Source organism: Ambystoma mexicanum, chromosome 10 (assembly GCF_040938575.1).
Source record: "Ambystoma mexicanum isolate Mex_15411 chromosome 10, UKY_AmexF1_1, whole genome shotgun sequence".
NCBI lineage: Eukaryota > Metazoa > Chordata > Amphibia > Caudata > Ambystomatidae > Ambystoma > Ambystoma mexicanum.
This window is the reverse complement of record NC_090932.1, coordinates 118,969,288-118,986,279: the sequence shown is the minus strand read 5'-3', so window position 1 is coordinate 118,986,279 and position 16,992 is coordinate 118,969,288. Positions and strand designations below refer to the sequence as shown.

At 44.8% G+C, this 16,992-nt stretch overlaps 1 protein-coding gene across 1 annotated transcript in view; it reads left to right on the top strand.

Moving 5' to 3' along the window:
- The window catches only part of LOC138493140 (zinc metalloproteinase-disintegrin-like ohanin), a 415,575-nt gene that overhangs the window by 18,257 nt on the left and 380,326 nt on the right, over positions 1–16,992 (top strand). Inside the window, exons 2-4 of the mRNA XM_069620331.1 lie at positions 2,724–2,812; positions 7,254–7,330; positions 7,788–7,866. Of these exons, the coding sequence (XP_069476432.1) occupies positions 2,724–2,812; positions 7,254–7,330; positions 7,788–7,866 (245 nt within the window). The remainder of the gene's footprint in view (positions 1–2,723; positions 2,813–7,253; positions 7,331–7,787; positions 7,867–16,992) is intronic.

Here is a 16,992-nt window from a genome sequence, read left to right as displayed (position 1 = left end):
GTGTGGGTCCAGCCATAACATACAGTGGATGCCTTATGTGGGAACAGCAAGCCACACACTGTTATATGAAATACACTATTGACTACACGTAGGACGAGATAAAGAAATGGCAGAGATTCACTCTTAGGTTACAGGAGGCACAAGTCTGGGCACAATAAAACAATTCCCAGTCACAAATGGGAAACAAGAATTCAGAACAGGAAAGCAAGAACTAGGAATCCAGAAAACAGTAGCACTGAACTGGGACATGGTAAGAGAGGCAAGGAACTGGTACAAGGTAACAGAGGCAAGGACATGGTACAAGGTGAAAGAGGCAAGCAACTGGTAAAAGGTAACAGAGGCAAGGATGTGGTACAAGGTGAAAGAGGCAAGCGACTGGTAAAAGGTAACAGAGGCAGGGATATGGTACAAGGAGAAAGAGGCAAGGAACTGGTACATACTAACAGAGGGAAGGTACTGTTCCAAGGTAAGTGAGCAGGATACTGTTCCAAGTTAAGTGAGCATGGTACTAGTACCTGGTAACTAAATCTAGGGAACAGAAGCAGGCTTGAAAACTGGACTGAAAACACACAAACCGTGCTCCTCGAGTGCCTGCAGTTATGCAGCACAGTGCCTGGGGTTCCATTGGTCTTTTACCGTTTCCATTGCCTTTCATACCAGCTGACTGACCTTTCTTTCCAAGTTGCACTGGGGGCACATAGAGCGTGCACACAGTGCTCCTCGAGTGCCGGCAGTTATGCAGCACAGTCGCTGGATGTCCAATGGTCTGTTTACCATTTCCATTGCCTTCGATACTAGCTGACTGAACATTCTTTCAAAATTGCGCTGGGAGCGCATAGCGCTCGTGCAGAGTCTTCCTCGAGGGCCTGCAGTTAGAGCAAACTTCAAGGCGATGGTGTGGACAACCTCATCTTGGTGGTGAGCTGTCGGTACTCTTTTGTTGTTCCCTTGCCTGCACCGACACCCGCGTTGATGGCAACAGCGTCCTCGTGTAATGTAAGATGCTCCAACCATACGCAATCCCTTCTATCCTGGAAGGGTGACATTCTAGTATAATGAACCAGGAAGGCAGTTAAACATATCTCGGATCCTTCTCCATCTTGAGACCTCACTAATGAGGGAGATGGTAAGAAAGAAAAAATCCCCAACTGTTATGCCAAAATGGGAGGAAAGTCATGTCTGAGTAATGTACCTAATATTGCCTTAGATACACAGCTTAATCCTAGGGCAAGCAAACCCCTTGTCATGTCGGCCATTCAGCTTAACTCTTCCTCTACATTGCCACTGATTGGCAATAATTCTCTCCTAGATTTAGGTTACAGTCTCCAGTGAGAATTGAACTCGCTAGAAACAGGTGTGGCCCCATATAAGCCAAATCCAATTGCTAACATTATGTGTTCTAATTTTTCATTATCCCCCGACCTTTGCCATTGCGGGATATGGTGATAGCATCAGCAGCAATGAATCATTTTTAAGTGATAACACTTTGGGGATTCCCTCAGCTAATTACAGTGCATTGATCTACTGATGAAAGGGGTTCTGTCCATATGTACCTCTGTTCAAAAAAGCAAAGTGAGATACACAACACAGCAAAGCAACACTGAACAAAATGCTAGCCCCTACACACCCCCATTCTTCGACTTACAATAATAGCATGCTTAAAGGGCCACACATTATTCCATTTCTGTCTCCCAGGTCCAAATCCCACAATGCATCTCCTACAGACTTGGCATTTCCGAACAAGCCTCATGAGACAGTTCTCCCAGCAGTCTCTCCCAGCAGGTACAATGATATTATATGATAGTTTATTAATAACGTGCTTAATACCCAGAGGTTTCTAAGGATCGAACCTGTGTTGCCAAGGCGAGCATGTTGTCACTGAGCTATCCTCCCGAGACAAATGGGTGAGCCGCAGTTGGTTCACATTGACGTTGACTCAGTGGAGTTATCTTCAACCTCTGATAGGGCTGAGGATTGCAATATTTACCGTAACAAGCGTAGTAAAAGAAAGCCAAAAAAGCTGTGAAGAAATGCACTCAAAATACAGAGCTTTAAAAAAAAACTCAGAAGAAAAAAAAAACTGTCTCTTCATCCAACCAGTACGAAATAAGAGAAACCCCTGAGTCCAATGCTGAAAAAGAAAAGACTAATAGCCAACCAAGCAGAAGAGGAAGCCTGTTCTAAGCAAAAACGTAAGACACAACGTTTGGACGCTTGTTTAATGAAAGCCAAACCCCCTGTCACAAATTCTGTCATTGAAAACACTGCTGACAACTGTGGTCAGTTTGGATATAGAAACCCAGTCTATGGAAGTTCTTCATGAGGTCGCAACTAAGTCCACTCAACCTCAGCTTTATTCGGATGACCTGAGAGGACCTGCGGTGTCTGCAGCCAATCCATTGTGTAGATCAGTGCAGTAAATCAACTATATGCAGGAGTGGCCAGAGAGGGAAGTCCAGTGTGGATAGTTAATGATGTGTTTGCAACTGACCAGACCCTGTTCATGAACCATTCATTCATAGTGAACCTCAAAGGAGCTGCCTCTACAAACTCTACATTTGTAGCTTTTGCTAGTGCTTATTTACTTTGAAACATGTACAATAATCAACGCATCTTTAGAAAATAAAGTAATGCATCATATCCAGTTGTACACGTGGGATGCAATGCAGTGTAGGACTGTGGCAGATATCTGATAGTTTACATTTGTTGTTTTACTTATTCAGTCAGTTCCCAATCTTCATTGCCTGCAGCACTGGACTATGAAGTTGTTTATCCTCAGGAACTACACCCCAAATACAAGCGAGGCATCGAGGTAAGGAACGCATGTTGCTAAATGTATCATTGTCCCACGTGGGACTTCATGTGTCCATTTGCATACCTGTTAACTAATTCTAAATGTATGCACACATGGCCATATGGTGCAGAAATGAATTGTCTACAAGTGCGATTGTGTTTTCTGTCTGTGCAGTGTATATAGGGTAATCCTGAAAAAGAACAGGATATCTAATGGGCAACGACAATGCAGACGTGTAACCAGCACACCTAGATGAGAGCAGCCTTTCGTGGTAGTACCTTAATCCTACTAAGAACTAACACAAAAAAGTCCCACCTCCACCTCCGCCTCCGTTGGAAGATCCTACGTTACCTTGACATGAATTATACAATCCAAGTTGCCAGAGCACACAACGTGTCATGCCTTGACTGTCGTATATACGCCTATTTCTGGGTTCAAACAAAAATCAACTACAGCTAGTCCTCAACAAATCAGCCAGGGTTGACCTGGGTCTGAAACCTTGGGTTCACCTCTCATTAGACCTGAACACCCTACATTGGCTCCACGTGGAGAATCCAATTTTACCCAGCGTTCCCTGCCTCATTTCTCAGGAAACTGAGGAACAAACTACCTGAAACATTAGATAAACAATTACATCCCAAGGCGAATGTTAAGGATGTTAAGATTCCCTACAGCCCAAAACCTAAGATTATCCTGAATGAATAGATAGTGACATGGAGGCATATAGCTTGCAGTGCCAGGTCCTAAACACTGGAACAATCTTTCTTTTGACTTAAAACAGAGCACAGCTCCAAGAGAAATGAAGGAACCCTGAAACGTGGGCTTTACCAAACTCAAACCCTAAACAGAAAACCCTCCTCACTGACAGTCGGGATCCACTCTGACGGCCATGACCCAATAGATCGTCTTCAATTACCTCTGCCACCATTAAGAATTCTGCTCCCTATCCGTTTCTGGCCCTCCCAAACCAGCCCGCGTTGGGCCCGTGAATTACTACGTTTAGTTACAGTGTCAGACTTTTGATACCAAATAATTAGCAAAATGCCTTTTTTCCCTCAGTGTCAACCCACCCTATAGTAATTTGATTACTTTAAACATAGCTTTCTCTTTTTAATTACCAGTCTGGAACCTTAGAAGGTTATATGTGCTTGCCTACAGTTTATGTTGACTTTTTTTCAAATCATTGCACTGGGAGTGCTAATAAGAGCCTGTTGAATCTACTGTGAGTTATATTCCCCACACATTAGTTGCAGTACCTTCTAATACTATGAGCAACATGGTGCTGCGACTCACAGAGCACACACCGTCCCTGACTACCACCGCCGTCACGCTGATGCAATAATGTGTACAGGGAAAGCCCACACTCTGTCACTGAATGCAATGTATTCACACTGATGACTTCAATGTTGCCAGTATCCTCCAAACAAAAGAACACGGTTTGTATATGCTGTGTTTCTGCTGCTGCATCTTATATTGTGCTACATGTGTACTGCACACATCTCTGCAACTCATGTTTACTGCACACTAGATAACAGTGCCTTATAGCACTGTCTAAAACATGTATCTGTGTGGCTGTGCGAAAGCACTGTTGCCAAACGTACAGCACTCACACTGATGCCAACAATTTCAACAGTGCTCCTGTAGCATTCCACACAACACGACACAATTGGAACATATGAGCATCTTTATTAGTTTGGTGGTATCCCGCTGGTAAATCCGGCGGGGTTACCACCAAATGGTTTTACCATTACTGCCACTTGATGTTCAGGAATTACCAGCAGACTGCAAGTGCTGGTAAGTGTATGTAAGTGCTGGTAAGTGCTGGTTATGCCAACATTCATTGTTGGTGGGGTAGCTGGATTTACCGGCAGCTCTGAGCTTGTAGTTTGGTGGTGCAGGACAAGTGGCGGTAACGTAATTACCAAGACTTATTTCCCCCAGCACCAGCCTTGTAATGAGGCCCATGTAGCTACATTTCTAAGTTGTGTTTCATATTTACTCTACACATGCATTCAGCATACAGCAGCTACACTGCTTTCTGCATATCCGCAGCACCATTTCAGACATTGTTTCATCTTTATGTACTGCCACTAGGCTGCAGTTAACACAACCACCCACAGATGTCCTCACAATGCACAACAGCGGATCCAAGGGATGCATGTTTTTTAGGAGGGCAGGAATGACTGGTTCTTCCATATAAACTTCACTACAACAATGTGTACATTCACTTTTAAAACCGCACATGCATAGCTCCTCTTCAATGCCATGCCACATGCTTGTTGTTTATTACATAGTCAAATTAACCTCTTCAGTTTGGGGTCCCCCCAACTCTCTGCCATCCATGCCATCTCGTTTCATTGGGATCTTACTGCCTACCACCTTGCTAGGCCCCTGCTCTTCCCCCTACTCTACATCTCAAACCCCTCTTGATGTTCATCTCCTCTTTCCTCGATTTTCCTAACACCATGGCCTCCTGATTTTCAACACGTTAACAACGCCTTGTATTGTCTCCCCCCACCCCCTCCTGCCATTCTAAACAAACCACCTCCTGATGTTCAAATCCGACCTTTTATGGATACCACCCCTGCCGCCCCCTCATCCCCCAACACACACACACACACTGGTCACCAGTCTCCTTCTCTCACGTTCTTGACTCTCTAAACTCTTTCCACTGCCTCCTCCAAAAACATCCCTCTGTCTCCAACCTCCTGACACAACCTCCTTCTGACACCCACACTCCCTGACTGGAAATCTGGTTTATATTGCGCTGTAACACATCCTCTTGCTGCAAAGGTTTGAACCTGTGGGTGTGAATGTGTGAGGGCAGTGATTGGCTGCTTTTAATTGACTCACCTGTTTTGGGTTAAAGCTTTACAGCCAGACCAGCTCATCCACTGCAGGAGTGCTGTCGCCCGAGGCTGTCCACAGCATTCATTTTCTTTACACAAGATATGGAGCAGATGATCATTCTCTGTACGAGTGTTGAATGATGCTGAGCAGAGTAGACGCACTTTTGAATGTGGCACTGTTCTTCCTTTGAGCACTATGAAGACCCACAACCCATGGAAACAAACATGTTAAATGGACTGGCTGTGCATTTGCCATGGAAGAATAGGGTGTTCCACTGATGCCTCAGCTGGTGTCTGCTTCTGATGTTGAAGAAATCTAATAACTTCACATCATGTGTTCCCTTTGTCTCAGACTTCCTTTCCTTCACCACTTACTAGAGAAATCAGATCATGAAATTCAATAGAAAACTGATCATTCCTTGCAGGTCACTTTTGGGCTGTACTAGCACACATTTAGAGTTACTTTACTTTTCTCAATTCATCCTCAATATCATCTTTTATCAGGGTCTTGTACTATCTTACACAACATATGTCTAATGTTTTAGGCAGTGTTAACATTTTCCAGAGCCCTTACCCTCTTTTAGATGACCTGAAAATCATATTGTGTACGCTCATGCCTTTTCTTTGCAGACTGTACTTTTGAATTGTGCTGTCTGCTCATTAACAACTTCTTCCCCTGACAAAAGACACAAAGAAGAAAAATGATAAAACAAAGCAACAGTTAAGAGGAGTTCAGAAGGAATACGAAGAAATCGGGAGAGAGGGATGAATGCACGTGACATACTAGGAGTGAGAAATTAGAGAGCATGTAGTGTGGCAGGATGAAGGCCCAACTGCCTATCATCTCCCAGCATAGCACGCCACTACCGCCTGAGATCTTCTGCGAAGAATCTCCACTCTTTGGGTGCCCTTCTAATGGATGTGAATATCTTTGCTGTTGACAAGCAGACATTCAGTAGCCCTGCTTGGCGGTGCAGTACACACAGCCTGTCCATAATGTGGCTCCCACCCTTGCGTCTTCTCGAATGGGGCTTAGATTGAGATATCGATGGTCGCTGCCCATGTTAAATGACTAAGACTCACATTGTCTAGAATTGCTGGGATTTGCTAATCCATCATCCATCAGATAGTCACTAGGCATGTCAATCACTCATCCATCGTTTACAGTGTGTATGCCCCTACTCATTGTCTAAAGGATGTAGTGCTATACGTCTGCACCATGTGACATCCTGTTCCTACTGGCATCCATGCACTAGAGCATGATGATGCACATGTGCCTAAGTGCAACTACCTGAAACTCCCATACATGTGGGAATTTTACGGGAACACAAGCTGTGTAGTTAAACTTGAACATTTAAGTCGTGTTCTCAATCCAAACAAAGTTATCAAAGCCAAGGAATTAGGTGAGAAAAAAACCCTATATGATATACAAAAATGTAATAAATGTGGCACCATATAGAATGCCCTACTCAAATCGGATATCAAAGTCATTAAAGCAGACTGCTTTCATGAATTTGTTAGGAATTTGTTAGGATTCCAACCTATTTCTGAAAACTACCATGACAACAGTTACTGAATGTTCATAAAATCAATCCATCTTTCATTTTCAGGCGAGGTATCCAGATGTTGTGCAGTACGAATTGAACTTGGAAGGAGAAAAACAGATCCTCCATCTGGAAAAGACTGCGTAAGTCCAAGGGACCCTTTTGAGACAGCTCAGTTGGTGAAAGCATCTGATGCATTCATCTGCCTGCAAATGATAAAGTCCATACATTATGGGGAGTTCCAACTAGCGTCTTCTGCTTCGTGGATCCAGACAATGGCAGCATGGAGTTTGGTGTTCGTCAGAAGAGTTACTTACAGTGTTCAGAATCCTCAAGACCTTGGCTGCAAGTGCTGCACCAAAGGGGCTTGTTCTCGTTCTTATAATACATTATTAGGGCCTTGGAAATACATTGGAAGATTTGCTTGGTTGGTTCTTTTTGCCACACGTGTATTGGTGGATGGGCACCTCAATGTTCGTGCACCTCTTCCGCTGCGTCTGCCAACAGATGCCCTCTGGTGCCTACACCTTGGTTAAATGATGCAGGCTTCTTTTGGACACCAGGGCAGGCTGGTCTAAAACTTGTGTGTTCTTGTTGTAGGGATCTTATCGCCAGTGACTACACAGAAACCTTTTACTTGAGTGACGGGCAGCCAGTGACCACCATTCCACAAAACCTGGTAACGTACCAACCCTTTTAAGGCACATATTTTTCTGAAGTGATGTTAATAATGTCTAACAGGGTTACTGTGAAAAGGTATGTGCTCTGAATGTTACTGAATTTGCAAACACTTCAACGGTTTGCAGGAACAAAGCAACCGTATATGTTGATAAATTCCCCCAAAATACATTGATTTTCCTCCATGATATATTAACTGTAATCCTGTGCAATCTTTCTCAGGTGTGATTCGTGTAGGTTTGCGAGTTTCCGCAGATGCTACTTCTTGGCCAAACTCTCCTGAATCTTTTTTAAGTGGCATTGACCTCAAGGAAATTCGGGAGAAGTTCGAGCAGGGTCAGGATGATTCTACACAAAATAACTTCAAAGGCTACAGGACGAAAGAGAATGGTTAGTGGAAAAGGAGGCGTGGAGAGTAGCTGAACATAGGGGCTAGCAAGAGGAAGAGTAGTCCTGTGCGTCTTAAATTTTTCTCTCCAAATCAAACAGCACATTAAACGCTTCAGTAAGACATCTCAGTGGGTGAATGCACCACCTGCATAGATCTACGTGCATTCTGCAGGTCACAGGTTGGAATCTGGGTAAGAATATCCCTTATATCTGTCTGAACCTGAAAATGATTAAAGCTGATTTGGTCAAGGTTAATATTCCATGTCAAACCAGCAGACCAAGTGATATGTCAGGCAGGCCTCTGCCTTTCATCATTTGGGGCCAATACAGTAAGTATTATTGAGGTTTATAATTCATAACAGACATAAAAAACATGACAGACATGAACACCTAAAAAGGCTATTGGGTTGGAAAAGAATAATGCATTTGGTATGTATGACGTTTCATCCTGCTGAGTGTTCTTCCATAACAACCACTGAGGATACACATGTTATAATAAGGATAGTCCAATGCTGATGGTCAATAACCTCAGAAAGGCCAACATGTCAACCATTCATGATGGATACGGCCATCCCTCCGATGTTACTTAAATGAGTATCACTAAGTCGTGTAGTATTGCAATGTTATGAGGTCTTTATCTTGGAAACGACATATAACATATCTATACATTAAAGGCAGCATACTGATGAAAGCTAACCCTACTTTTGCCTCATCAAACTGTCTTGCTCCTCACCAAGTTAAGCCTATCACTTTTTTGGTGGCGTCTCACTGCACTGAACTCTTAAACCTGTTCTTCGACTCTCCTTGATTTCTCTCTATTTTTAAAAAGGCCACGTTCATCACTCTCCTAAAAAAGCAAGGGGCTGTCTCGAACCTACCAGCTAACTTACCCATGTCTCTCCTTCTGCACTACTCTAAAGTGCTTGAAAGGGTTGTGTTCAATTATCTTACGCATTTCATAGACATCCACAACGTTTGAGACCCCATACAAGCAGAGCTCATGTCACTGAATGGAAACTGCTCTCATGAATGTCTCCAACTTCATCATCTCTGCTAAGCACTCCAGCACATCCTTTACCTTCATTCGTCTTGACCTGTCTGCTGCCTTTGACACTGACAATCACTCTTTTCTTTACCTTCATTCTTCTTGACCTGACTGCTGCCTTTGACACTGACAGTCACTGTTATCTCCTCAATAAACTCTCTCTTCTTGGGATTCACAATCAAATACTTGCCTGGATTGAATCCTACCTGTCACCTCACCAGTTCGCTGTCTCCTGGAACAATTATGACTCTCAACTCACCCTGCTAACTGTTGCTGCTCCACAAGTCTCTGTCTTGGGTCTTCTCCTCTGTGCATTCTACACATCTGCTATTGGGGCTCTCATCTCCTCCTTTGGGTTCTTGTACCATCTGTTCACAGCAAACACCCAAATCTACTTCTCTTTTACTAAACACTCATCTGATCTCTCTATCAAAATGTCCAACTGTCTCTCTACCATTAAATATTGAATGGCTTCAAACTCTCTCATGTTAAACTCTATCAAAACAAAATAGTTCTTCTTCCCTGCCAAATACTGTCATCATTTCCTCTAACTATCCAGTTCCCACCTGACACTCTCCCCTATTCTTCTTCAGCTAGAAACGTCAGAGTCATCTATGACCCATCTCGCACCTTCGCTACTTTCAATAGCAGCTCGCCTCATCCTTGTAAATATTAGGAAAATCATACACCTCCTTATGTTTAACACTGCCAGGCATCTCCACCTCTATTGTCTTCTATAAACTTAACTACTATGCCAGCATCCTCTTTGGTCTCACCAACCATGCTTTCTATCCTCTCGACTACATCATTAACTTGACTACCAGGCCTGCATTTGAACTCTCTCACTTCCCACCTACTTCCTTGTACTGCGACGAGTGTGGTGGATGATGCTTCACACAAGTGCCAGATTTAGATTTCTTCTCCTGGTTCACAAATCTGTCCATGGTAAGGCACCACTGTAAGTATACTCCTCAATAGAAGTATACACACCTTGTAATCTCAGCTCTGACTACCCTTGTGGCACCTCGCCGTACCTGTGTTTCCTCTCACTTCCACTCTTTCTCTCCTCTTGATCCACTTGCATTGACGTTTCTTCATGGACATCCGAGAAACAGACCACACTGAGTTGTTCAAAAGCAAGCTAAAAGCCAACCACCTCGCTTCCAAGTTACACTCTTACTTACCTCTCATCTTACTTCTAGATAACATTTTTCCTCGCCTTTAACCTGCCTCTGTCCCTCACTTTCTCTGTCTCCACTCTAGCAGTTCATCCATCATGGTCACATCCCTAACACACCTGGCCGTACCACCTACCTGCATTTAAAATTGTCTCATGCTGGTTGTGCTTAACCTATGTATGTTCCCCCATGTATTGTTCCTGACGACTGTTCCATTTACTCCCCTCCACAATCTGCTCGGAATGTCACTCAAAGTCACCTGATTGTAAGAAGCTCACTGCTTCCCATCAAAGCTGATTTCTAATCTGCTATACTTTCTTTTGTGATCAAAAGAGTATTTATTCTCTCGGTATATAAATAAATACAAACGTTCTACCTCCAAAAGGTAGTTCCTATCTTAACATTTGGTGCAGAAGCGGGATGGAATATAAGAGAGCAAAATTGGAATGTATTAGAGGGTCTCTTTTGGAGACGTGTCCTCAACCTTCCGATTTGTATTCCAATCATACTGATACGTCATGAACTATCGCTGAATTCACTCTTTACCCATGTGATCTGGAAGTCCATCGCGCTGTGGCGTAAAATGAGAGAAGTGGGCGGTGCGCCAGCTTATAGAATATTCACCGCCGCTGACGACTCCAAAATCAGCTGCCTGTTGGATCAATGGAGCATAAGAGTTCAAGAGTGGATTGCTGCAGCTGATATTAACAATTTTGATCTATTTTCCCGTCCTCAAGTGGCCAAAAGCAAATTTGAAGCGTGGGCATGGATCGACAATGTTGAAAAACATACAAACCTCGCTGCTTCCCAATGGCTAGGCAACGCTAAAAAAAAACTAAGTTGCCAGCCTCATTACCTGACTCAATGTTATACTCGTTACTACCGTGAACAATTCCTTCGCTTCCGCTTAAATACGCTGAATACGAAGGAAATTCTATTTCAAAGGAATCAGCCCAATGTAAACAATAACCTTTGTCGCTTCTGTGCAGTCTCGGTTGAAACTTTGAAACACTTAATTCTAAATTGTCCAGCTACTGGTGACCTTCGTTCTATTCATTTAGGCAAATACGCCCCCATGGATGGAGACATGTCTACTTGGTGGCTTTTGATTTCTTCCGGACAAAACACCAAATATGTTTGCACGATCGTAAACTACTTGAACGCTATCCTGAGGTTTCCCCCTAACTATAAGGGATGTCCAGCCTGATGCCTCAGAAGGTTGCGTGTAAAACTGAAACTCTCTGTGTCTACAGTCAAGGCATGTTATGTTGTGTTGATGTTTTGAAACAAAAGTTTTTTTTCTTTTATGATAAAAAACTATAGTTTTTCAATAAAAAAAATAAATGAAAAAAAAATAAATACATGAATAAATATATAAAAACATTGTTTGTCCCACCAAAAAAACATGACCTATTCACAAAAGGCATTTTAATGTGCATTTCATTGATGCACGCATTCAGATGCCCTTTTCGTCCCCTTTGCACATTTGCTGTTTTTTATTGTTTTATTTTTTGATTAATGCAAGGTCCTGGGGCTGTGGCCAGCACCATGTGGCTCTTTGCTTCTGGGGTGGCTGGCTTTCTTGCGCAGGCCTCTTAAAAAAAAGAAAATAAAAAAAAAAGAACAGGGGTTCCACAAGTCTAACACTTTCAGCAGTGAACCTAAATGAGAAAGAATGGGAATATCAGAAAATGTGTCTTTCTAGAATTCTTTACAATAATTTCTAGACTCATTAGTAGATGAGCCGCTGATTTAGTCTGTTCTTAAACACCTCAACTCAGCCTTTAATCTTTCTGAGGTCGATAAATGAATATCAACACAGGTTGGGTGATATTGTATGTATAGTTGTTCTACATAAAGCGCTTAAGCTTAAGTGCTATTTAATACCACATCTTTATCATTTGGCCATGGACATCTGCTTGCATTCAAAGTAATTTGGTAATATGGGCCTAAACACACTGATCTAAATGATACATATGGCGATCCATTCTTGTATGAAATGTATATCACATTATAATGATATCGTAACCATCTTTTTCGTAGTGTGTTTAGGAATAATGCTATGTGACGCCACTTACTGTTTTGTCAACGGGTGAAAGGTCCCCGTGATATCACTTCGGGGTGGGGTCAAATGACATCACTTTCTGTGATGTCATCAGAGGTCAAGGGTCATGTGATGTCACGTCTGCTACCCCTGGCATTTTGGTGAAATGACGTCCCTGAACTGCTGCATTCCTGATGGCATTAGGTTGTGGTCTCTTGGTGCTGTACCTCAGGCAACACGTTAAGGAACCATGCTGGGAATCGTGACATAGATATAGCTTGGGGTAAGTCTTCTTTATTCCTTCAACTGTGCACAGGATCACGATTGAAACGTATGTTCAATTCACATGTTGCCTCAGCAGGTTCACTGAACCCGCCTTCCTTTCTCTCACAACAAGAGACATACGTGAAACCTAGTAAATAGATTACAGATGCCTCGTAGCCTTCTAATGCTAAATGTGTACGCATTTCCACCCCCACGTAAAATTATGACAAATGTATTATGCCCTGATTCTACTTATGCACACATACTTGTGCACAACTACAGCACTATAGACCAATAAGAACATCCAAAGAATATTTAGCTAAATCCTAAAACTCACTGAACTAAACTTAACTACTGCAGTAGAAACTAAACTAGACATAACTTTGATATCACTATACTTATTTGCACAACTACCCCCCACATTAACCCTCAGAGACACGTTTCAATGTAATCTTTTCAAACAGCTTTAGTAAATCAGGATCTAGTGCCTGCAAAATCGAAAGATAGCGATCGCATAGCGATCGCTCTGCAAATCAATAACTGTCCCACATACTAAGCAAAAACCCAGTGCAGCCGCCAACTTCCCTTCATCCTCCAAACAGTGAAAACCAGTAGAACATCTCTTCCTCTGAAAGTTCTGCCCGGTCCAGGGACAGCCCTTGTCTTCATGGCCCATGCAGTACTTCCGAAAGTTTTGCTCAGCCAGTGGACACTCCTTCTCCTCGTTCTCCTCGGACTCCCTTCAGCGGTTGCTCTGTAGCACCTCCTCATCACTCCCATGCACTGTACTCTGTTTCAGTCGTCGTTCTCCTTGAGCTTTTACTTCCGGTCCTACACAGTGGTCGAAATAGAGGAACTATGTTCCCTGCTGGCCTGCCACGGCTCCTCACAAACCCCATTTCCAACCCCCAAACAAACACACTTGGAGGCCGATTCATGGAATTGTCTGTGCAGAAAATAGGGCACCTGCATGCCCAACTGCGTGCAAATCCGCCTTTGTTCATTCATGGAACCAAATGCGTGGTACTTTCCCTGGGGTTGCACTGGCTCGGCACGTCTATGTGAGCTTTCAAAGGCCTTGCACGAGACTCCGAGCAGAGCGTGGGCGTGACCTGTGCGGAAGGCTGGCAAGCGGGCGCAACACCAAAAATGGGGAAGAACTTGCAAAAAAGTGGGCGTTCTGTGCGACGGCCTGCAGGCAGTCCCTCGCACGCCCACTATTGCGCGACACAACACATATTCATGGATTTGATTGCGCAACGTCTGGGCTTGAAAATGGCCATGCAAGTCCTTCATACGATACACCACCCAAAGGCAGGTGTAAGTACACTTGCGCGTAGGATTTTCAGCGCACAGGGTGGGGTCTCATGTCGGATTTTAGGGTGCGTGTACTCAATCAGGAATCCAATGTAATTTAGGGGTGCGCGTAAGCAGTATAGCGGAGTGCAGGAACGTTTTACGTGGGTTTGCATGCAGATTTCCCAAGTTATTGCTGAGTTATGATTTTTTATATGCATGTTCTCGGGGTGCTGAATACAGTTACAGGGAACCCCGCATAGGCACCCCACCCACTGTTTGAAGGGTGTGTGTATTTGCGCCCGGTGGAGCATGCAAAGGTAGCTGATATGGCAGATTTCTGGTTTGCGTGTGGGGGTGTCAGGGGCGTTCAAGCCGTGACTTGCGAATACGGTTACTTTGTGTGAACAATTCCATGAACACGCGGGGCGCTCATTTTTTCTTCTGCACACAGGCTCGTGCAGTGTCCTTCTCGGGACGTGACCCTTGCACGATTAATGCCGAAATTCCATGAATCGGCCCCCTGCTGTTTAAGGGATTGTTCAGTGCAGTGCACTGAAGTGCAAGTTTCAACTTTTTCCTACACTTTTATTTGAAACGAAACCATCCAGAACTGTTTTTTTTTTTTTTCTTCATAAAAGTATAGGAACGGCAACCATTTATTTTTTAAATGTAGAGGAGCAACGCTCCCAACCGCTCCTGCCCACTTCGACCACTGGTCCTACGCAATGGTCCCTATCTCCTTCCATCACTGCTTTGCAGTTCAACACAGTCAACGGCGTGCTCAGCGAATGGCTCTCCTTCGCACATCTTCATCACAAGTCTTTTAAACACCGGAGCAACAGGAGCTGCGTAAGGAAGAATCGAACGCCAACGTTTTACTGCTTTAAGCTCCACGGTTCATTCTCCAATACACACAGGAGCAAACCGCTAGCGCCAATACCACTCAAAATACCCAGCCAATAATTAACAAGCCCTGGGGCATGGGCCCTTCCTTCTGGGGGATTATGGTCAAGGAATTCCATTACTCCCTGTGCAGCAGTCACAACTCAGAAAGTCAGTTGCCCACTCATCGCCAAATTTGTGATCTCTTGGTTCTGTACCTCAGGTGACACAGTAAGGAACCATGCAGTGAACGCTGACACATAAATAACTCTTACAAATCGATTAATGGAATTAATGTGCGCTGAAATTTTCAGCACAAGCGTGCGAAAGCGTGCGAATTGCAGCGCAAGTGCGAAAATCGCAGCGAAACCCGCGCACAGCGATTCAGTGAAGTCCGTGCGCGTGTAAATCCCAGGATGTGTGCCAAAATTCTGCGTGGCACATGCTGGCGCACACGTCTCCAAACAGCATGCGCTACGCGCACAGGGAAATCGCACATAGCGCGGCGCACACAACAAAAGTAGGTGGAACAGGGGGCGTGACACGCGGAATGGGGAACAACGCGTGAAAATGTGGGCGTCACGGGGGAAGTACAGGAGGCAAATGCGCGGAACGCCCACACGCACGTTCAAAACACGTATTCATGGAATCGAACGGGATTAAGGCGTGCGCCAAAAAATACACGCTAATCCGGAAACACGTACGCCAGCAGGAAGCAGGTGTACGTGGTCCCGCGCAGCATAAAAGTGCGCGCAAACAAACAAGCTCAGATTCCAGGATGAATATACCATTCCTAGCAGCAGTGGTCGTGGGATACCGCAGGAGGAGGAGGAGGATAGTCAGGCCCAGAATTTTTACACCCAGAACCAACCTTTTTGGGATGCCTGATGACCAGGTGTATGGGAGGTACAGGTTTCCAGCTCACATAATACTCGACCTGGTCAGTGAGTGGGAGGATGACCTCACATCACCCACCCTGTGCTCCCAAGCACTCAGCCCCCCTGGAGAAGGTCCTCAATGTACTGCACTTCTTGGCCACTGGATCATTTCAGCAGACAACTGCTATAGTCGGGGGGGTGTCACAGGCCACGCAGTCACGCTGCCTACACCAGGTGCTGGCCATCATGACTGCAAGCCCATCAGTACGCAGGCACATATACCTGCCCAGAACACCTGCAGAAAGGCAGGCTGCCATCCAGGATTTTTACGGGGTGGCACAATTCCCCAAAGTGCTAGGTGCCATTGATTGCACCCATGTGGATCTACATCCCCCCAGGGCATCTGAGCACATCTACAGAAACCGCAAGCACTGGCATTCCATCAACGTCCAGGTAGTATGTGATGCCAAGGGAATCATCACCTCAGTATATGCCAGCTATCCAGGGTCCACCCACGACAGTTTCATTTACAGAATGTCAACCCTAAACCGGGACCTAGAAGCTGGGCGGCATGGCGATACATGGCTGCTCGGTGAGTATAAATGCCTCTGCACATGCATGCATGTCAGATACTGAGTAATGTCACAACCCCACTAATGATACCCATCATCACCTCCCCAGGGGACAGTGCCTACCCTCTGAGCACCCACATGATGACACCAATTTGGAACCCCACCACGCCACCCGAGGTAAGATACAACACAGCCCATATTGCAACCCGGGGCATAGTGGAGCACAAATTCGGAGTGCTCAAGTCACGCTTTGGCTCCCTTGACCGTTCTGGTGGGCAGCTACTATACGCTTCCCCAGTAGTGTGCAGGATCATACTGGCAGCATGTCTCCTGCACAACATTGCAACACACCAGGGCCTGCCGGTGGACATGGTAGTGCCCCCACATCCCCAACCACATGCACGCCCGCTGCGCATGGGAGGGGAAAGGGCACGTGGTGAGGCAGCCATACACAGCTGGTGGCCAATTACTTCACCTAAAATCACACCCCTGCGGAGTGCACACAGCCCTGGCACATACCAGCTGACAATCAATGATGATGACATAAGGGACAGTCAACTGTCACTACCATACCA